Raw genomic sequence first — 21,033 nt, 5'->3', positions numbered from 1 at the left:
CCAATAAGTTTTAGGAAATGCAGCGTACTGCCAAAGGCTTCGTGAATTTTGAACACGGGCCCCGGACCAGCCTTGGGCAAATATTGGCTGCCCGACTTGGAATCCGCGTGTCCGTAATAGTGTCTGTTATGTAAGCAGTATATGCCCCAACTGATAACCTTGGGATAACCATCATCATAATTCGATGCCATAACCAGAGACAACTTGCTTCACGCTGCCAAATCCGTATGCAGCGTCGATTTCGCATCCAAGCGGGAATCGGGCGCTCTCATGACACATTAATATTTCTCTACAAACACACCAGTGGTCTAGTGCTTAGCATATGAACATGAACATGGTTTACCCATTCTTCCCATTTCTGGGTCGTCACCGCGTCGGACATTTCAAAATATTACCTCGGCTTTTGAGCTTTGAGCGGATCCAATGGAGTTCCCAGAACACGTCGTCCAGAAATATCGGTGGAGGGTAGCAAAATCCACCTGGTTGAGTACAGAGCGGAGCTGGGACGAGATATATGCATATGCGCTGGACTTTGACGATGATTATTGCAAGGTTACGGATTATCAAAGTTTGTGCAGAGTATACAGGCGCTGCATATATTGTCAGCAGAGGCCAGCTGGGCTGGGCACGAGTTAGGATCGTTGCAGTAAGTGTCTTTGGTTTGTCTCAGGTGCTAATGTTTCAAAACTTCACATGTTACCTTTGACGGTGCATGGGGTCTAGCTAAGCATATGTACATGTGCAACGGACTGTGTACATCTGATTGCCTCGGAAACATAGCCTACTACACCTTTTCGCCTTGTGCCACCTTGTGTCGCCTACCCCATTTTTCGGAACTGAGATACAGCTCAAGTTGCCAGCTAGTACCATCTGGTGCAAAGTCTTATTATGCCCTTCTAAGATCTCACACTTTCCCTCACTTTCACATTTCTAAAACCTGGCTTTGTTGCAGAACTGCTGAGAATCCCTTTTAGAGGGAGAGTCACACGCGACAATCCTCCGTCAAATGCGTGTCTTGCTGCTGGCATTTGTCGCTTTTGCATGCTAGTATCCTGCCAATGCGTGCAGGGGATCTCTTGGCAAAGCAACGGACGATGTGAACTGTAATTTCATAGTTCGCGTTCAAGCTTTCCCGCTGAACGCTACAGTCCTTCGTCGAGAGGTTACAGGGACTCCCGCCGTCTACCCCGATTTCCTAAGCTTATCTCACCTATTACATTCACCACGGATTGCTTCCGCATACCGACTCATTCAATTTTGGCATTCCAAATCCGTGCTTCTGAGGAATTATCTCTCTTGCTCAATCATATCCAACCTCGGATGCCTCTCGAGCACATGCGGCCGATTTTTCAATTCTCGCATGCACGTACCTGATACCCTCGCATGTTTTTCTGAGTCCGCATGCTCACCACTCGTACGACTTTGGACATGGACCGACCGACCGTGTTCCCAATACGGAGATCCCGCGTCTGACCCATCTTTGGACTTGGGAACCTTAGGGGGCAGAGGGTTATGTTGCTGGTGATAATTTCGAGTCTTTTCATGTGCTGCCTCTCGCAAACAGGGGTCTAACTTTATCGCCAAATCGTCTGGCGATAATCCATGCGGCATCCAGCCACCACCCTGGTTTTGTTCTGATACTGACACTCACATCTTTTATTAGTGGGACGGGGTCTCTGGTGCATATGCCATTGAAGGTCATATTATGATACACTAACCCTGGGATGAGCTCTTGGTGAAAGGTATAAATGCCTACCAGTGGCTACTATTCTACTCCATCCTCATCATGGTGTCTTTCATGCTCTCGAGTCTTCTCAGCGTCTTTACAGTCATCGGCGGAGTGTTGTCTGTGCCTCTTGTGGACACGACACTTTCAGCTCGTACAATCGCTCCACCTGCAGCCCCTCGCTTCGTCATTTACAGCGACGAGTGGGTCGATGGTGAGGACGGCCCTCCTGATGTCAGCGAAGTCACGGTATGTATTCACCGACAACTTCATTAGCACCTATTAATTGTTTTTCTGTCATCTTGGAATCAGGGGTATAATGTCTTGTGAGCCTTGGGGACAAGCACGAGTGTTTTGCAGTCTAACTTTCTTCAGTGCTCTATCGTTCTGGCTTACAACCGGCCCAGTTGATCAAGCTGACGAGTGGACATTGATTGACAATGCCACACGAGAATCTTACTTGACATCATACCACGATGCCGGGATTTCTCTTATTGTATCTGCTTTCGGGTCCACGGATACGCCTACGACTGATGGACTTGATCCTGTGACCGTCGCCAATAATCTCTCGGCCTTCGTGATGGAATATAATCTCGACGGTGTCGATATTGACTACGAAGTGGGTTTCTCTTGACGTACATTAGTCCACAACTGAATACTGGCTTTGCAACAGGATTTCGACGCCATGAATGCTGAAAATGGATCTGCAGAAACTTGGTTGACCACTTTCACCGAAACCCTCCGTGAAACGCTTACGCAAGGTATGTTTGCTGGTTCCATTATGTGACGAGGACGTACTGAGAGCACGCCGCAGGACAATACATCTTAACCCATGCACGTGAGTCTGCCTCAAATTCCAGTCATTGGACCTGACTAAGTTCTCGGCCTTCATCTAGCTGTTGCTCCATGGTATTTGGACCAATCGTATTTATGCGAGTCGTCTGGATTTATCTCCCTGTTTATAGGTTCTCCACGTCGTACACTAGTGGAGCATATTTGGCGGTCAACATGAACGTTGGATCGTTAATTGATTGGGTAAGTGAGAAAATCACTGTAATTTTTTGTGAGCTCATTCGCCACCTTACAGTACAACGTTCAGGCAAGTGTTTTTTGACAATGGGTAATTTCATGATGCTGATACAGAATTCCCGGTTTTGTACAGTTCTACAACCGTGAGTCACGCAGTCCTGTCTCTTTGCCTATTATTAACTAGCTATATTAGAGGGTACAACTGAGTACACAACGTGTACTGGCCTCCTTACGGAATCATCCACGACATGGCCAAACACTTCACTCTTCCAGATTGCGGAAGCAGGAGTTAGTTTAGACAAGTTGGTCATCGGCAAGCCAGCCACTACTGCGGATGCGACCAATGGCTATATGAACACCACCCTACTCGCCGAGTGTGTGGAAACCGCCTACGAAGATGGATGGGGTACGTCTAATATCCCACGTGCTGTTCAACAGGGGCTAACCGTAGTTTCCAGATGCTGGCGTTATGGTGTGGGAGGTGAGCCAAGTCAACCTGTCAGAAGAATGTTACTAATCCGTTGTGTGCTACCAAGTTCCCCGACGCTGCAGCAGCTTGGATTGAAGCTGTGCGAGCGCTCGCATTCCCAGAATAAACAGCGCCTGTGACTCCTTACTCTGTCGCTGTAATTTATTGCTCTGCTGTTCCAATGAAAGAATAATTTGAACTCAATCCTTTGATCTTGTATAAGTAGTTCAAAGTAACAGTCTAGGTATGTATTCCAGATCTCAAACTTCAAGTTGGGAATAAGTGGTATGTAAGTAAATGTCAGGGATCTAGAGACCAACACAGTTTTCAAAGTCCGAATGAAAGACCCAATTTGGTGAACCTACGACTTGGACTGAAATTTAAAAGATTGACATGGAAAATGAAGGGAATGTTAAAAGATGTGGAAGAGAGAGAACCTTTCTGGATCATTGCTCTCTCATTTCTTAACCGCCGAATCAAGGTAAAATGTCTGTAAATCGATGAGTCGGTGAATTCGGGCAAAAAGTTGAACAGACTAACAATAGGTGAGACGTGGTGATCAGGATGGACTTGAGCGGCATTATAAGCACCGATGTCACCGACAAAGAATATTGTGTTGTCATGAATATTATAAGCGATAATCGTCTTTGCCGTTTGGCCGTCGGGATTTACGTATTGCACTTGAGACATGTCAATGATAAGTAGATTCGGACAACGAAAGCATCGAGATAGCCCACCCTTCAGTTCATGAGTTCTGGGATCGAAAGTCCAAATAGCTGATTCGTCCGCATTATGCTGGCCCGCAGGAACGGGTGGGGAATGCACAGGTGCTATGAATGATTTATCATTAAACATTCAATTTGTGATAGCCGTGCAAACTTACTTCTAATGGCGTTGCCAAAGTCGACGGCTCTGTTGATGGAGCAAAATCAGTGTCTAGCAACCGGTTTTTTTTGGTGAAAATACCGACGTTGAGGAGCCAGTGGCGAGGGTGTGGCTGCTGGTCGTCCCAATATAATGAGGCCCATGAAATGCGGCGTCCTGTCAAGAGCTTTGTAAATTTTAGAAATGAAAAGGATGAGGGGGACCGTACGACGGCCTGTATGTCGATAAGCCCCTTTCCAGATCGAGACGTGGTGAACGACACGTGCAGGTCCGCGCTTGAGGCACCAAAGTTTACGCCATTTCTAGTCACAAGCTCAGCAGTGACATTTTCAATAGGAGAAACACTCAAGTCGGCAGGCGTCCTTACATTCCTGAGGCCATGTTATGTAGATGTCCTAGTGATTTGCCATTGTGGCTCTTAACCAGGATCCGACCAGTAATTCTGAAGGAGCTGAAACAAATTTCCAGTGAAATTTTCAACGGACTCACGTCTGAGGCGGAGCGGACGACGGGGACGGGTCCTTCACTCCTACACCGACACATTAGTTGGTGCAAGTACTTGAGATATGGGTTTAGAAGTACCAGCTACTGTCGGTGACCTTGCATAACCTGGCAGAGAGCGACCAAACTTGGGAGGTAAAATTGGCAGGCCACGAGCTAGTCGTTGTGCATTTGTCAATGCTGCACCGGCACTACAGACGGAGAGAAGTAGTGCAATGGCACAGCTCAGCACAAAAATTCGCATGGCGGGAGGTCAAGGCGATGCCAGCTGTTGTTGAGCGTACCATTGATATATGATCGAATTTTAGTTGTCCATCATGATGTGCATGTCACAGGGTCTGACCTTGCCAGTTAAAAAAGTGACGGTTGGACCTCAGGTACAAAATGATCGAGATCTCTCCGTCGATTGATTCGCAAGTCGACCTCTCTAGATCTATGTTTCAGGCCACTAACACACGGTAAAGTAAGGTATAAGGCAGGACCGACGAGCGGCTGTGTTCGAGGCGTCTTAAGGTGGCTTCATGACTCGGAACTGGCTATATCTGCGGGTGCTTCAGACCGAAAGTACCGTGACGGTGCCTCCGAGATTACAGGTAAAATTCTTCAGCTTTAAGTAGATCGGATCAGTCACGGTGGCAACCAAAAAGGTTGGTACTGTGAGTCGAGTCATGTTGGGAACTGAGAACACCCGACAACTTACAAGGGGATAAACTTTTCCCTACAATACCTTGTATATTATACTATGGCGGCTGCGACTCGGATGGTGCAAAGTCACGTTAACAGTGATGTCACAAACTCCCAATGTGAAGGTGCCGGACCCCGGTTCCTGAGACCTGAATGCTCGGAAGGAACCGGCATCACATCGACTCGGAGCGGCAAGCCTTTCTTTCTTCTTGTTCTCGCCTCACTTCCGACTCCGAGTCATAGCTGCACGATACGATCCGCTCGCTCGTTTCACTATAATCTCGCTCGCTCTCATATTTTTGCCCCCGCCACTTCGAATATCATTATAATTTCCATAATGACACCTAGCTCTTTGATATTTTAAATACCCGTGCTTGCCAGTGATTATCAGCTTCGTATATGTACACTCATAATGGTCATTCAATCAGCCCGCATGTTGAGTGTTCCCACCCACCCAGCGGCAACCTCGCCAGCGTCCGACCGAGCTAACGCTCGACCCAGTCCAACTACTGTTTGCCTGACCTCATCGACATCGATTGTGCGATATGTAGTAAGATTTGAAATTTGATGACTAATATTTGACAAGAGCAGAATTATATCGTGCTATACTTCGGCTACTTAATATCCGGGACTGCTCTGGACTGCTCAATTCACTGACGCCGACAAATTTGATGAATGTGCTGGCAGTGATTCTGGAATTTCATGTTGTGGTGTCGACTCACGAGCCAACCTCAAGGTTGCTCAACCTACCAGCAATTGATTCGGGATGTCCGAGACCTTTGGAAGGAGAATAACCACTGGGGATAACCGTTCCCTCTAATGGTTCGAAGATCTACTAAAAGTTATCGGCCGCTAGCACTGTGGCTCGCTTCGCGAACATGATCAATATGTCACTGATGAGGCTAGTTTCAAATGATGAGCAAATATTCCCCTGCAAAGTCAAATCAGAGTGACACAGGCCACATGAGTCCATTCCAATTGCACCGCAGATACCTGCTATGTGGTAGCGCATAGGAAAAATGAGGGCTGGAGTAAGTTGCCAACAGTTAAGGTTGTTGGTGATTAGATCGATTAGATATCGCACCAGGTCATAGGTGCTAAAATAGAGTATATATATGTCTTGATGAAAGGTATGGTAATGATAAGTGATAAGTGATAAGTGAGTAAAAGCAATAAGAACTTCAGTGGTACGATGTCCATGGTATCTGATGCTATGTTCGGATGATCGGTGCGGCGAGGATAACAGTGGATGAGGGATAGCATTCACTGGACAGTGCACCCTGATGATTTCTCGGCTCCCCGTTTTTTATAACGGTCAGGTTCGTTGGGCGTCGTGCCCGGAATGTGGCGTGATGGAGTGTTCATATGATCAATAGCAGTCATAGTATGGGCATAAAAGGGTTTCTTGTCAGGAACTGGCGGACCAAGTTGTGGAATGGTATCTGTATCAAGCTCAGCTATCGAAAGGAAGGATTGACGACCAGGTTCTTGACGGCTAGATTGGCTGTCAGCCGTCTCCACGCTAGTGGCATTGCGGGCAGTACTATTACTTGACAATGAATGAGGTCGTTCTTTGGAGATCATATTTGACGGGAGCTTAGGGAGTTTTCGCTTGGGAGCGACATCATCGTGAGTCAGAGGCTGAGGAATCGGTAACGCCGACGTGGAAGGGGGAGACCTATTCTCTGTTGCTAGGGAAGAACGAGAATGTTTGAAAGGTTTCATAAACTTGTAAGCATTGGGAGGAGTGGATGAGGGCGATGACGATGAGGGCGTGACGTCCGAGCTTGGTCGTGGAGAAGGTGTGGCTAAGGAGACTTCAGAAGGAATAGTCGTCGATGGACGAGGATGCAACCCATTCGATCCATCGAGTGGGATACCAGCAGGGCTTCCTTGTTCGGCGTACTGTGCGTAAAGCAACAGTTGAGAGCGGAAGTCACATGTGGGAGGAGCTTCAGGAGCACATTTCGAGTGAGTGATGAGATTACACTTGTCGCAAATGACGGCACTCCTTTTGACACTTCCCATACACACGCTGCAGACCATGGCTACAAACACGATCAGCGAGGCTAACGGGCCGCAAATTCCGGGCTCACGTTTCTCAAAGGTGGTCTTGATAAAGGAATGATCCCTAGGGGTGAATGGGGTGTCCCTCCAGAAGCGGGATCGGTGAAGACGGTCCACTGGATAATCTGCGCCTTGGAGACTTTGATGTCTCCTCTTGAACTGAGGCTACCGAGAAGGGCGATTCGATTCTGTTTATATCCATAGATGCAAGGAATGCAACGTCAGTCTTTTGGAGATCAGTGCTAACACGCCGGAGAAAAGGTATGCTATCCTGGGGACGAAGCTCCTAAATGAAATCGATTGGTAACACCTTGCATGCTATTCGGAAACTCACGAACCTTGAGGGCATCCCAATTTTTCTTTAACCAGGGGTGTTCGCACAATAGCTCGGCATCAGGTCGCATCGAGGGTTCCTTCTGGAAGCATTGCTGAAGGAAGTCTTTCAACGGTTCGGAACATTCTTCAGGGATTGGCATCTCGTCCTCGACAATGCGGAACATGACTGCATCTACATCAGTCATGCATCCGAAGCAATGATTACGATCATACCTGTCATTGTGTTGGTGATATCCCCAAATGGCGGACGTCCAGTAAGAAGTTCGACGACTGTGCATCCCAGCGACCAAATGTCAGCCTTCGTTGAAGCCCCTTTGAGCTCGATGACTTCTGGGGCCATCCAGTTCGGAGTACCAGCAACGTCCTTCTCTCGTTCTATAGCCTTCAGGTTCAGGGAAACGCCGAAATCCGAGAGCTTGATATTCCCCGTCTTCGTGGTAAGGATGTTGGCGGCTTTCAGATCGCAGTGGACAACATCGCAACAATGCAAGTAATGCAAGCCCTCAAGAATCTTGACAACGTAGCTCGCCACAAGTTTCTCGTTCAACTTGCCGAAAGCTTTGAGCATCTGGCCCAATGAGCCGCTTTCAGCATACCTACATCGAATTTATCACAGAAAGATCCAACAAGATAATGGACTTTACTCACTCAAGAACGATGTTGAGGTATTGGTCATCTCGAGCCATCCCTTCATACTTCACAATGCTTGGATGGGATAGTTGTTTCATCAAGTCCACCTCCCTCATGAGCTGGGCAACTTCGTCCTCTTTCAGACCTTCTAATCGGATTCGTTTTACTGCTACCATTTGTCCGGTTGTCAGATTCAGGGCCCGATACACTGTGCCAAACTGTCCGCGGCCGATGCAATTCCCGAATTGCTTATAAAGGTAAAGTCAAAAACCTGGGCGCTAGCTCACATAAATAGGAGAACTCACGAAATGAATTGCGGGCTTTCCTTCTTCCTCAACTATTACAGTCTGCCGTACAGCGCTTCCGTCACCAGAGTCTCTTGCCAGCAAGTCGCTCGTACTTGCATTCGCAGAGGCCACCCCTAGATTGACCATGCTTTCATATCGAGACCTCCGCGGTCTGCCCAACTCATCATGCGAAGTCGGACGACTGCATCTTCGAGCTCGGTGATCTTCAACATCACTCTGGAAACGACCACGCACACGGGGAGCATCCTGGTTATTTGTGACACCGCCCCTGGCAGTAGAATCGGGAGATGATGTGGAATGAGCAGCAAATTCCCCTGACACGGCACGTGGGAAGGGGACAGTATGAGGATCGTCATCTTTTGCAGTCCCAGGATCGTCGGTGCTATTACGAGGATAGTAGGCCCCATTTCTGCGAGCACCATTCCGTGTACTCTGACGACGCAGAATAACTTTGGAGCCTGGTGAATTCTCTGAGCTGGCATCCAAACGGAGCACTGAATTCTTCGGCATCAGGACATCCGCGCTATGCGTTGACCGATAAGATGGCCTTCGAACCGTGGGCTCTGTGCTGTCGTTGTGACGTGATGTCCCAACAATGGAAAGCTTTCTGGTCGGGGATACAGACAGAGGACTGGAACTAAGAGGCGTATCTACATGGTTTGACGATGTTGCAGTCGGGACTGTTCGAGATGGACTTGGAGCTTGTGCTTTGAAAGCGTCCAGAAAATCGTCAGGCCATTTGCCTTTACCGAGCCGCACACGAACCTGCGCTTCCGTTTCCCGCTCCCGCGAGGGTTCTCTAGGCTGTAAACTCTCCCCCTGGTGGTGATTGGAGCTCGACCCACATGCACTGTTCTCCTCTTCCTCTGCGAGGCTAACCAGATCAAGTACACCTGGCTCGCTCGGGCGTCGCTCTCTCGACCGAAGTGTAGGCTCTCCACCACCCCGTCTCCTGCTCATCTCTTCTGCCATGGATGCTGCCACCGAGCTAGCCTCCGTTCGGGTGAACGAGGGCGCCTCAGAGCAAGAAGTCGCCTCAGTTGTGAAAGTCCTGATGGTACCAAATTTGTTTTGGTTGCTGCTGCTCGCCCGTCTGATGTCAAAGATGCTGGAGAGGGCAGTGTTATCAGTGAGATTGCTGGATGTTCTCGACTGTCGTGGGGGATAGTCTGCATCATAGCCCGACGGACTGGACACCTGTGAGGTCGATACTTGAGGGAAGGGAATGTCGAGTGGCTGAAGGCTGGAGAGAGGGCTCATACTGCTGTCATCTGGAAGTCCAGTTCGAGAGTGCCCACGAAAGGGAGATCTAGGGGTTGGAGATGGTCCCGTAATAGGGGGAACCTCGTCGATTTCATGATCGCTGTTACTGGCCGGCGTCGTACTTCTATCTATGATGGGGACTCTCTTAGCTGTGCCAGCAGATGTTCCCGATTGCGGACTATCAGGTCGTATGGGAGGAGGCAATCGTTCATGTGGATTCCGCATTCTGCGAGTCGGACCGGAAGGAGAAGGTGGAGAGACTGGTCGTGGCAGCAGATTCGGTGTGGGAGAAGCAGCGCGAGAAACCGCCGGAGAGTAAGGGTCGTTGCTTGAAGCTATGATGGCACCTTTCCTGCCTTGACCCGTGATGACCTTCGCACGACCGACCCCAGGGTCTTCAAAAAGCTTGATCAACGAAATGATGGTACATGCGACACGGCAAAGGGTTTCTGGAGTCGCCTGGATGAGGTCATCACGATAGAAGATGTCGCCGGAAGGGACGCCGTTTTGCGAACATGCAGCAATGAACCTGGTGATGTTGTTGGTGTGCTTAAAACCATCTTCACGGTGGTCGATGCGAGCTATGGTCCCAGAACAATGCTTGTTCATCAACCTGAAAAGATGTAACATTAAACAGCACACCAGTCGGAGTAACTGTCAAGACTTACTGGCAGAGAACAACGCCATCTCGAAGGGCCTCGCAGAAGAGCTTTCTTTCTCTTTCCTCCCCAGCAGAGCTAAGTACAGTGGAACCAACACCGCCCACAGCAATCTGGCTAGAACTAGCGCTGGCACCGCCACTCTTCCCCCAAACACGTTCAAGCCTAATTAAGGGCTGCAAGCGCACCTCTACTTCCGCCCACTCCTTCTGTGCATCACCGCGTGCAAGATGCGCTGGTGCTTTCCGTAATTCCCTGCACAGAAGCGAAGTTGCAGTACGTATAATCTCACGCTGCTCTGGAGTAGAAGGAGGGATAAGGGAAGCAGTTGAGATATTAAAGCGATTCTGGGCGCATGCAGGCGTGCGCTGAGAAGGTGATGTAGCACGTGGACGCACGGTGGACTGAGGGGAACATGCTCGAGGCACAGGGGAGGCCGTGGGTCGCCGATGCACGTCAATGGAGCTTCTCCGAGAGGTTTCGCCAGATGCCTTTCGCGGCACTTCTGCAGATGGTCTTCGGGAGGTATCAAAAGATGGTCTCTGTGGGGTACCAATAGAACCTCTCCGTGGCGCATCAACTGAAGGTCTCCTTGGTGCATCTACAGAAGGCATACGGGCTGGAGTTGATGCCGTCGGTGGACTGGAGGAGTTCAAGGGAAGATGGGACGCAGATACAGAAGTAAACCCCTGATACGATGTGGGAGCCACGACTTGTTTCAGAGGTGTCCTTGCGCGTGCAGGACTCACAGCACGGCTAGGAATGGGAGAGGAAGGCGGACTGCTGTGAAGAGGCAGGTGAGTTGCACTCGCAGCCACGGGCGTTCTGGACAGGTCGCCCAACTGCCCTCGGGAACCAGACAGACTCGGAGGTGTCGGGGTGTCCGGCGGACTTGACGAATCACGGCTCCGCCTAGGTGCGTCAGTCGACGAACGTCCCCTTGGTGTAGAAAGCACTGGAGTTGGACGAGATTTACTTGCCCGAGAGGAGGCCGCGCCAAAGCGGTCAGGCGTTGCAGCGCCACTACGGCGGTCATGCCGCGATGCTAATGGCTGAGGACCACTAATTTCCTTGGACTTAATGGGCTGAACACTGGCGCGCCGCGTGCGATCGCGTACAGGTGTGATAGGGCCTGTATTTGTTAATGGCGCCATCGCTGCAGGCTGCGACGGACCCGACGGCAAATTTTGGGACGAGAGATGGAGAACAGGGGAAGACACGGATGCCTGCCGCAGGGATGGGGTAACAAAACTCGTGAATCCAGCCTGGCGTGACTTGATGACTACATCCGCGTTATTGCCAGTAGTCGCTCCAATCGCGTTGGTGTGACTTGTGTCGAGGGGGATCGATGTCGATGTCGACATACGTGGAGTTCTGCGCAGTCCTACCCTTGATTCCAATCGCCTCAGCATGCCAGACATGATCTTATCCTTCTTCTGCCCTTTCACATCAACGTGGTCTTCAAGCTCTTTCTCCTTGCCTTTACCATTGACGGACACGGTTGCGAAGTCATCAACGGGTGGCAGAACTTTTGCTCTGGAACGTGTTGCGGTCTTCAAACTTTGCTCCAATGACGATCGAAGTCTCTTGAAAGTCATGGTTGTCTCGGGCATCTCTTGAGCAGGGGGAGATAATGATGATGACGACGACAAGGGCTCTGAAGTGCGGGGCAACGCTTTCGGTGACGGGTCGCGCCTCGGGTTACCAAGCTGGAGAGAGACCATATGGAAGGGGTTGGATGTCTGTGTCCTTGGACCGCTCGAGAGGGCGATTGCTACCATGTGTAAGCCGCATGTAATGCCGAAATCTCGAGGAAACTGTATGACTAACGCTACACGACCGCGTACACTTCGCTTCAAAGTGAGGCGTTGATGGGAGTGCAACGTGCAAGATAGTAGCCAAGTGACCCTGCAATTCCAAAGTCAGCATACTTGTCGTAAGTGGTGCGGACACTATCATGTAGCGTTACGAAAGTATGAATTCACATACTACTCCACTTCGCAAAGCGGCAAGCGGAGATATCAATTCGGAAGGCGAACCCACCAATAACTTGATCTGACAGTATGCGATACACTGCAAATCCTCCCAGTTTGTGGCCGAAGCACAGCAAGTACAATGTAATGGATGGCCTGTCACCACACAATCTTGACAGACGAAAAAGGTGGCGACTGAAGAGAAGGGTGCAGTAATAAGCCAGGATCCGAAGGAACAATATTCCTCCCGAGATTCAAACAGGGCCACAGTTTTCGCCAGTAATAGATTGAGATCTCCGGAAGAAGCAGCGCGTGCGCTCCGGGAACGTTAGGAACGTTCAATATTGATAAGTAGTCGTGAAACGAAATCATGCACGGATTGACAAGATGTTGACGTCGGAAGCAAGAGACAACGACCTAAATACTACCAGTTCGGATAGTTACCACGACCGACCGACTTGCAGTTGTGGCAGTATTAACGGTTTGAGAGTATCCTCAACTTGAAGTTATGTAAAGTTAGCAACTTGTGACTGCACAACAAAAGCAGACATCTACACATCAAATTTGTACTAGTGGTCCTTCGGGTTGATGCTATTCATGATATCTGACAGTATCTGACACCCACTGCATGGACCCGGAAGGGTATTCGGGTCATGGACCGCAGTTCTTACGGTACCACACCACCTGCGTTGGCTGATTGTCGGACAGCTGACTCGCCACCTTAAAGGGGGTTTAAGATCGCCACATCAGTCAAGCCAGATGTCATCACTGAATGCGGAGCTGACCAAAAGAGAGCGGCTGTATCGCTGGTGCCATGGCGTGTTCTCGAATCTCCTGGATCTTGCCAGCCATCGGAGCAGCGACCACTACAATTGGACTTGGCTCATCTCAAAATAATGAGAGGAGAAACCACGTGGTCTAGAAACTTTAGATTAGGCTGTTGCTTCGCGAAATTCACGTGTATATCAACGGGACATCCACTTCCCAGACTCACACAAGACTGCAGAAGTGACTGTCATTCTGGAGAGGCCAATTTATGAAACTTGGGAAAGGAACTTGCCGCCGGAGGCGGACATCGCGAGTCACTTAGGGGTAGACCTAGACTATGACCCGTTCGTGTGAGCGTAATATGAGCGCGAGGCCGCCGTCGACTCCCCGACGGCAGGAAAGCACGAGCTTCTGTGATGAATGATTGAAGGCTTACGCGACCGCTTGATATGACACTCGTGGCGGCTAGTAAGTTCGCACCCAAACTCGGATGTACAACTGTGAGTTGCCAGGATGAAGTAACTCGTGATCAACCAATAGTTCAGCCTGGTCATCCAGAGCCCAACGTACCAGACGAGTTAAGGTCAATTTGGAAAGAATGACGTTGATTCTTTGCCACGATGTCGGAATGTCGGAGTTTCAAAGTCATTCTGTTCTTGACTCACAACCTAAACCTTACAAACGCGGACACCGACGCCAACGATGTCGACCCGCTCAAGAACAAAATCAGTGTCGGCTACAAATAATGTCAAGTCACAGTCAAGCAAAGGTAATCAGCCAAAATCTATCAGGTCGCGCGCGAGATCCCTGAAGAGCGAGGACCATATGAGCGAGATGGAAAAGGAGACCAAGATTGGTCGTGGGAAGGTGAAGACGCCTATGAAGGCCACCCAGGATGCCCAGGACAGACAGCCAAAGGATAAATGTACATTTTGTATCTGCCATGAACCAGACGATGGCACGCCCATGGTCTGTTGTTCTGTCTGTAATGAGTGGTGCGTACATGCGATCAGATCCCTATACCAGGCTTCACTAAATCGGCGCATAGGTATCATTTTCGCTGTGTGAGGCTTGACGAAGTGGAGGCTTCTGAACTTCGTAAGTTTTTCCTTATCGCATCTCATCGATTGCTGATTATTCCCCGACCTTTATAGATATTTATGTATGTTCTACATGCACTGAATCAACTGGTCGACGTACAGTCAGTGAGTGTCACCGGTCTTTTTCTGGTTTGTCTCTGCGGGCTCGTATTCCTCTTCATGTACATCCATCATATGAGTCTTGTCCTGCAAGTACTTCGCTATCGTCTATCGTTAGTGGCATATCTGTTCCTGTTCGCCACACCCTTGTTGCTGTCAATTGCGTGCCGCTGTGATGGTTGTACTTGTGCATCCAATGGTGCCTTTGGCCTTACGTTATAGGCACGCGACTATTCCTCTTGAGTCAATTTTTGTCTGAAGAGGTTTTGATGTGAGCGATTGCTTGAGCACGGCGGTCAACGGGCGCTAGATGGTACAACCTGTGCCACAGTGACGTCCTGTTCGCACGCAGGGAAAAAGAATGATGTGCTCTTTCCTTTTTTCCTTACAGCGTGTCAATTCAGGACTTGAGGTGCTAATTTTTTTTCGTGTTTTCAGTGAAGTGGGAAGAACCAGATGTAGCAGAAGAACACGCCGACCCAGAGCAGGACGAGGTCAAATCTGTCAGGCTTTCGACGCCACCTCCGGCGATTCCCCCATCAGAATCGGAGGACAATACAGACAGCGAGGACGAATACATTGCAGAGCCGGAGAAGTTCAAGAGGAAAGGGTCATCATCTGCTAAGGTGCGTTCCTGACACCCTATTCAATATGGCGTCTGATCGTTTTCGTGGTTCATTCGCCAGCGTCGTCGCAGAGTTTCCAGCTCCAGCGAGTCTGACACAAATTCTAACGTCCGCGAAAGTAACGATGTCCGAGAATCTTCCCACAAGGCTGGCCCGTCTCAAGAATCATCAGCGAGGAAGGCGTCTCTCGTCCCAGGTTCTGGTCTCAAGCGAAAGGCGACGAGCGCCACCCAACCTCCTGTTTCCAAGCGCAGGAGATCCAGCGATGCCGCAGCTGAAGAGGATCCAGCAAGAAAGTATTGTCTTGGAAAACTCCACCAGCTGTTTTGTTCGATTTTTTTGAAGTACCCACATGCTGCTGCGACGGAGGATGGCAGTAAGGCCGAACTCAAAGAGGGTGAATTAAGTGATGAAGATAAGACACGCTTAGAGGAAGAGGCAAAGGCGTTTGCTGTTGAGGTTGAGCAATGCGTATTTGATATGTACTGCGAACCGGACAAGCACAACAAGCTCAGCGTTGGGCCGAAGTATAAGTGAGCCCGTACTCCGTTTTGATCTTTTGATTAGCGCCCTGATTGGCATTCACAGGGAGAGGTTCCGTATGCTTGACTTTAACCTTAGCAAACCAGATCGTGTGGTCATTCACAAGCGCATTAGCTCATCCTCTATCACACCAAAGGAACTTGCCCTCATGAGCTCGACTGACTTAGCGAACGAAGAGACGAAACAGTCGATCAAAATATTGGAGAAAGAATCTCTGGAACATTCAATCCTACAAAAGTCAACTGTTCCTCGTGCAAAAATTACTCATAAGGGCCTGCAGGACATTGAGGATGTGAATGGTGATGTTACGATGCGCGAGCGCGAGCGTGAGAGGGAGCGTGAGAGGGAGGAGGAAGAGAGACGCGAGAGAGAGCGGCAGGCGCGCTTGAGAGCCGCCGAGGAGCAGCAGAAGCAGCGTGCGTCTGCAGCTGCTCGAGGATCAGCGCCACTTGAGTCTCCAGTTGTACCTCATACATCGAGTTGGGGCGGGCATCCGTCTGTGCCCATGCATTCAGTCGACCAGTTTCCGGCAGGCGATGACAGACCGCCTATGCATCATTTGTTCTCATCTGATTTCCATACGATGCTCCCGGAGCCGGAGCTTGATATCGCGGATCTCATCAATCTAGACGATGAGCCAGGCCAGCAAGATTCATATGCAGAGAGGCTGGAGACTCCAACCTTGGCAGCTCCCATGCTTGCTACAGATAGCGCACCTTCCCCAAGCCCAGAGCCCGCACCTGCCGATGTCCCAGAGCCTGCGCTTGCCGTTGCCTCAGAACCTGCACCTGCACTCTCCGAATCGCCTGCCCCCCTTCTTGCCACTCAGTCGGATACATTCACACCCGCCCCCTCGCTTACACCGAAACCTGAGACACCTCTTCGCACATCTTTCGACCTCAACACTTTATGGTCAGCTCCATCAGCAGCACCTCCTGAGCCCGCATCAGACCTTGGAGTTTCACGAGAGTCGCAAATGGAGGCGGATCTCGTCGCCGCAGAAGCTAACGATGAAGATTTCGATATGTTGTTAGAAAAGGAACATGATCCGGAGTCCGAGCAGACGGAGCAGCCCTCTCAAGATCCTGAAGCGGTTTTCGACGCCCTTCCTCTTGTTTGGAGTGGCAAGGTTGGTGCATTTGATCGTTGTAGTTCCTAGCGATAACTTACGGGCACCAGATATCCATGCCTCTAGAATCCTCGCCTCTTCAGGAAGCACCTGTGGTTGCGCGGCAAGTCGGAGGACGGATTTTGGGTCACGATTCTGATTTATGGAAAACCCTCTTCCCTTCCGATATTCTCCGCATTGATGGTCGTGTTCCTACAGAGAACTCTTCGCATTTCCTCCTCCAGATGCGAATGAATTCGCAGAAGGAGCTCATTGCATGCGCATTTTCTACAGTGGAGGGGAACCTAATGCTGCAGACGTTCAGCGAATTCCTTATCAATAAAAAGTATGTTTTCTATTCTCTGGCGTCCATTGTAAGTCAGATTTCTGACCGACAACTTCCTTCAGTCGCCATGGATTGGTGTTTCCTTGGGGAAACCGACCGAAGGACCATCACCCCGGCAAGGAATTATACATGGTTCCGCTGCTTGCAAGCCATCCTTTGCCTGACTTCGTCGAGCTTATGGATAATTTATGCCTGCCAAAAACCCGCAAGTCCAATTATGTTATCGGTATCTGGGTCTTAACGAGAGGGAAACTCGCCCCGCCGCCGCCGCCCCCACCATCTGTGCTCCAACATCCTGCTCAGGTTATCCCACCGCAGTCGCCTCACATACCTACTGCTGCCAATCATCCCGTTGGCCAACCAGGCCCTTCTGCAACCCCTTCTGTACCACATGTGTCTGCGCCTGCACCCTTAGCTGTATCTTCAACCATCAATGCACCCCCACTTAGTGCCCTACAGCAAGCTTATCCTCAGCTTGCTAACACGTCCCTTGCAGCAGAGGTAGCTTCCCTTACGCAGGAACAGATACACATCGTGTTAAGAACCCTATCTGCGGATTATGGCATGAGTGTCGGCAGCTATTCCACTCCACCAACCGCACCAGCCTCCTCCATAGTAGCCACACCGCCTCAGCTATGGAACAACACCACCCCACCCAGTTTTCCATCACAACCATTCGTTGCAGGAAGCGTTCCTCCTGTAAGCCATCCTCCTAGTCGTCCGCGGGCGGCTCCACCCCCATCACCTATGCGCCCTAATTCCATACCTCCGCCAACGGGCCCCGCACGTGGGTCTTTTAACAATGGGTCGTACAATCGACAAGATCGGGATCGAGAGTTACGTCACGGCCCAGTTCCCTATCATGATGGACCAGACCGTGGAGGATGGACAAATGGTACGCGTGGACGGGGCAGAGGCCGGGGACGAGGGAGAGGTGATGCGCCACATCGTCCGGATTCAGGATGGCAAAGGAGTCGGACTCGTAGCGGACCAGACTATGAAGGGACATCTACCTCAACGAGGCCAATGGGACGGTCAGCCTCAACCTAGGTGGTGATATGATGTGCGCTGAGTGATTATTGCGCCTTAAGTTATTACTTTCGATATGGATTGCCCCGAATAATATTACTCGTTTTGTACGTATGTACTTGTAAGACGGCTACTTGTTGTAAATGGCGTCTGTCTATGTTGCCGAGCTCAGATCCGCCACGCGAGCCAATCGTGAAGCCCTAAAATTTCTGACCAAGAAGAGTTATTTGAAATGTGTGTGGGGGTAATGGAGTCCCGGTGCAGATCTGTTTCGCAACCTTTGCGGATATAAATGTTCCATCCACCGAACCACCGGCGTGACGTAGGCATCACATGTCGTTGGCGGTCACCGGTGTCTAGGCCCATCGGATTCCATTGACATGCTTGGGCAGCTACGTCTTTCACTACCGCAACACCGCCAGCGGCCTATCTGCGTATGATCATCGGATGACTCCAGCCGACCGACCCGGGCCCAGGATTCTCCAAAAATCGTTGAGCAGCGACACCACGTTCATAATGGTATTTTGGCAGGAGCTTGTGAATATCACGGGGAGCTGATTATCATAGACTTCTGAGACGACGTCCATCACACTAGAACCTTAGTCGTTTGTGATTTTTGATCTAAAGGCTCCGGGTATCGACTGAATGGACTCATCTGACACTGCTACTTACAGAGCGGAGGTCGCATTGGACAATTTCATTGGCAGGAACTAATTCAACATCAGTCCCTTGCATGAATCATATTAGTTAGTTCCTGCCCGCTTGGTGCTTACTACATGCAATATTTCCTCGCTGCTTCCACTACAACCCCCGCGTCATCCAAGCTGTCGAAGTTCTAGTTTGCGGCAGCGTTGGTAGGAAATAGGTAAAGCTTGTTTCTTTAATTACTCGTCAAACCGATTTGTGGTTGACGGCCCGGGCTGAGTCAATCTGTTGCTTGACCAAAGTCCTGATTTAACAGCCATCTGATCATGATCGATAACGCGGCAATGCGCAGGCAATAAATGCTGCACTTCGTGCGTCTATCCATATCAAGGTGATTCGTTGTATCCACATCCATCTCCCTCTTGGCTCACACCGACTATCCAGAATGATCACTGCCGATCCTCCTCGTATAGCGAGCGAGACCACGCCTCTGGTCCCTGTAGGCGTCTCGAAAAAGCCCAAAACCCCTCTTCCCAAATTCCAGATAGGCATACTTATGATGCTACACGTCACAGAGCCAATCGCTTCGATGTCTATATTCCCGTACATCAACCAGGCATGACTTTACAGTAGCATCGTATTCTTCATTTTTGACACCGTTTCACTCTTATCAGCTTATCAAAGAGCTTGGAATCACTGGAGGCGATGATGCGGCTGTAGGATATTATGCTGGAATAATTGTAGGCATCAAGATTACAACTCCCAATAATCATGATTCCCTCATACTAATGTACTTGATTGACAGGAATCTCTGTTCTTTGTCATGCAGTCTCTGACGGTGTTAAAGTGGAGCCGGTTGTCTGACCGCATTGGACGCAAACCAGTATTATCGATCGGACTACTGGGAACTTGTATTTCGATTCTATGTTTCGGCCTCTCGACGACCTTCTGGAGCCTTGTGGTCAGGTATGTCTTCAGCTGAAGCAAGAAACATCACCCTGACATGGTTTCTTTGTTTCGCTAGCCGTTGCATGTGTGGTGTGCTGAACGGCAACGTTGGAGTCTTGAAAACCATGATAGCGGAATTGACAGACTCCACAAATATGGCTCAGGGATTTTCCTTGATGCAAGTTTTCTGGAGGGTTGGAACCTTTGTTGGGTAAGTCAAAGCGTTGACTAATGGGGATATCCAATGATGGATTCCACATGCTAGCCCTTTAATGGGAGGAATATTTGAGCATCCACAAGATAGCTGGCCCGGTCTATTCGCCCCCTCATTTTGGAGAAAATATCCATACTTTCTGCCTTGTGCGGTAGCTGCTGGTTTTGTCGTCCTCGCCTATTTGATGCTGTTCTTTTTCTTGGAAGAAGTAGGTTTTCTACATATTTATAGCGCACGTTACTTACAATTGGCAGACATTATCAACCAAGCGTCGGCCAAAGACGACGACAACTACCTTCAGCGTCACAAGCGGAGATGACGTTGACAATCGAGAAATGCTTGCGCAAAAATCCATGGCAGATATGCCCATGCGATCTTTGCTCACACCTACCATTGTCATCCCAATCGCAAACTACGCCATGATTTCCATCCTTGACATTTCGTTCAGGACTCTGTCGCCACTGTTCTTTTCCACGCCTATGCATCTCGGTGGCCTTGGTCTTTCCCCTTCTTCTATTGGCTTATGGCTGGCGTTATTTGGGATTGCGGACGGTCTCTTACAGGCTCTGTTCTTCGCCAAAATTGTCGATTGGATCGGCCCAAAGCGTCTATTCTGTGTGGCAGTGTCGTGCTTCGCACCACTCATGCTTATGTTTCCAATCATGTCGTGGCTTGTACACACAAGGGGGATAGTCGATCATGCAATCACGTTTGCATTGCTTGGCCAACTGGTTCTGACAGTTATTTGGGGTTCTGCATTTGGTGCGCATTATGATGATACCGACCTCCTATTACGAATAACCAGCCTTCACTACAGGGTCTATTTTTATGTTCATCACGGCTTCTGCTCCGGCAAAAAATGTCCTTGGTGCTATCAATGGTCTTGGCCAGACCTCCGCGTCAGTGGCTCGTGCCATTGGGCCCGCCTTAGCGACTTCGCTATTTGCATTTTCAAAAGAACACAATCTTCTGAATGGAAATGCCGTATTTTTCATCTTTATTGTGCTGGCTGGCGTATTGAGGTGGCTGGCGTCACAGTTGCCAGATGAGATGCAAGTGAGGGACGAGTAAGGGTCC

The 21,033-nt window shown here is 49.8% G+C and overlaps 6 protein-coding genes across 6 annotated transcripts; 3 read left to right on the top strand and 3 right to left on the bottom strand.

Moving 5' to 3' along the window:
- The first annotated feature begins 1,765 nt into the window (after positions 1-1,765).
- DFJ58DRAFT_778583 (glycoside hydrolase family 18 protein) lies at positions 1,766-3,461 on the top strand. The gene is made up of 13 exons (XM_041389642.1): positions 1,766-1,975; positions 2,039-2,052; positions 2,102-2,345; positions 2,400-2,487; positions 2,541-2,564; positions 2,623-2,635; positions 2,692-2,761; positions 2,814-2,825; positions 2,889-2,898; positions 2,949-3,161; positions 3,214-3,236; positions 3,292-3,390; positions 3,443-3,461. The coding sequence occupies exons 1-12, from the start codon at positions 1,787-1,789 to the stop codon at positions 3,349-3,351; spliced, it is 960 nt and encodes a 319-aa protein (XP_041245858.1). The 5' UTR covers positions 1,766-1,786; the 3' UTR covers positions 3,352-3,390; positions 3,443-3,461.
- Positions 3,415-4,929, bottom strand: DFJ58DRAFT_778581 (uncharacterized protein). The gene is made up of 9 exons (XM_041389641.1): positions 4,692-4,929; positions 4,599-4,638; positions 4,477-4,551; positions 4,318-4,411; positions 4,195-4,265; positions 4,108-4,136; positions 3,962-4,054; positions 3,765-3,904; positions 3,415-3,714 (listed from the first exon to the last, which is right to left on the bottom strand). The coding sequence occupies exons 1-9, from the start codon at positions 4,852-4,854 to the stop codon at positions 3,682-3,684; spliced, it is 738 nt and encodes a 245-aa protein (XP_041245857.1). The 5' UTR covers positions 4,855-4,929; the 3' UTR covers positions 3,415-3,681.
- A 1,628-nt stretch (positions 4,930-6,557) lies between these two features.
- DFJ58DRAFT_657665 (uncharacterized protein) lies at positions 6,558-12,281 on the bottom strand (the record flags this gene model as incomplete). The annotated part of the gene is made up of 9 exons (XM_041381992.1): positions 6,558-7,342; positions 7,391-7,446; positions 7,472-7,647; positions 7,700-7,863; positions 7,911-8,293; positions 8,346-8,575; positions 8,633-10,511; positions 10,567-11,119; positions 11,201-12,281. The coding sequence occupies 9 exons, from the start codon at positions 12,279-12,281 to the stop codon at positions 6,558-6,560; spliced, it is 5,307 nt and encodes a 1,768-aa protein (XP_041245856.1).
- A 1,102-nt stretch (positions 12,282-13,383) lies between these two features.
- On the bottom strand, positions 13,384-13,876 carry DFJ58DRAFT_778573 (uncharacterized protein). Its single transcript, XM_041389640.1, has 2 exons — positions 13,525-13,876; positions 13,384-13,448 (listed from the first exon to the last, which is right to left on the bottom strand). The coding sequence occupies exon 1, from the start codon at positions 13,850-13,852 to the stop codon at positions 13,634-13,636; it is 219 nt and encodes a 72-aa protein (XP_041245855.1). The 5' UTR covers positions 13,853-13,876; the 3' UTR covers positions 13,384-13,448; positions 13,525-13,633.
- Positions 13,877-13,938: 62 nt separating this feature from the next.
- On the top strand, positions 13,939-18,323 carry DFJ58DRAFT_778572 (uncharacterized protein). Its single transcript, XM_041389639.1, has 7 exons — positions 13,939-14,283; positions 14,402-14,503; positions 14,936-15,123; positions 15,184-15,656; positions 15,712-16,795; positions 16,846-17,120; positions 17,183-18,323. The coding sequence occupies exons 1-7, from the start codon at positions 14,001-14,003 to the stop codon at positions 18,168-18,170; spliced, it is 3,393 nt and encodes a 1,130-aa protein (XP_041245854.1). The 5' UTR covers positions 13,939-14,000; the 3' UTR covers positions 18,171-18,323.
- A 916-nt stretch (positions 18,324-19,239) lies between these two features.
- On the top strand, positions 19,240-21,027 carry DFJ58DRAFT_715571 (MFS general substrate transporter; the record flags this gene model as incomplete). Its single annotated transcript, XM_041384139.1, has 8 exons — positions 19,240-19,410; positions 19,469-19,534; positions 19,600-19,760; positions 19,819-19,953; positions 20,008-20,168; positions 20,317-20,620; positions 20,642-20,718; positions 20,774-21,027. 8 exons carry the CDS (start codon positions 19,240-19,242, stop codon positions 21,025-21,027), a joined length of 1,329 nt encoding a protein of 442 aa, XP_041245853.1.
- Between the last annotated feature and the right edge of the window lie 6 nt (positions 21,028-21,033).

The sequence above is a fragment of the Suillus subalutaceus genome, assembly GCF_016647625.1.
Source record: "Suillus subalutaceus strain FC151 chromosome Unknown DFJ58scaffold_31, whole genome shotgun sequence".
Taxonomy (NCBI): domain Eukaryota; kingdom Fungi; phylum Basidiomycota; class Agaricomycetes; order Boletales; family Suillaceae; genus Suillus; species Suillus subalutaceus.
This window is presented reverse-complemented; position numbering and strand designations above follow the sequence as displayed.

Excerpts from the sequence above, each read along its gene's own strand:
- DFJ58DRAFT_778583 (XM_041389642.1), top strand. The coding sequence starts at position 1,787 with ATGGTGTCTTTCATGCTCTCGAGTCTTCTCAGCGTCTTTACAGTCATC. Across the intron at positions 2,488-2,540 it reads CCGTGAAACGCTTACGCAAG|GACAATACATCTTAACCCAT; the intron begins GTATGTTTGCTG and ends AGCACGCCGCAG. Across the intron at positions 3,162-3,213 it reads CGCCTACGAAGATGGATGGG|ATGCTGGCGTTATGGTGTGG; the intron begins GTACGTCTAATA and ends CGTAGTTTCCAG.
- DFJ58DRAFT_778581 (XM_041389641.1), bottom strand. The coding sequence starts at position 4,854 with ATGCGAATTTTTGTGCTGAGCTGTGCCATTGCACTACTTCTCTCCGTC. Across the intron at positions 4,639-4,691 it reads AAGGTCACCGACAGTAGCTG|GAGTGAAGGACCCGTCCCCG; the intron begins GTACTTCTAAAC and ends GTGTCGGTGTAG. Across the intron at positions 4,137-4,194 it reads CTCGCCACTGGCTCCTCAAC|AGCCGTCGACTTTGGCAACG; the intron begins GTCGGTATTTTC and ends CTCCATCAACAG.
- DFJ58DRAFT_778573 (XM_041389640.1), bottom strand. The coding sequence starts at position 13,852 with ATGACCAGGCTGAACTATTGGTTGATCACGAGTTACTTCATCCTGGCA.
- DFJ58DRAFT_778572 (XM_041389639.1), top strand. The coding sequence starts at position 14,001 with ATGTCGACCCGCTCAAGAACAAAATCAGTGTCGGCTACAAATAATGTC. Across the intron at positions 14,504-14,935 it reads AACTGGTCGACGTACAGTCA|TGAAGTGGGAAGAACCAGAT; the intron begins GTGAGTGTCACC and ends TCGTGTTTTCAG. Across the intron at positions 16,796-16,845 it reads CTCTTGTTTGGAGTGGCAAG|ATATCCATGCCTCTAGAATC; the intron begins GTTGGTGCATTT and ends TACGGGCACCAG.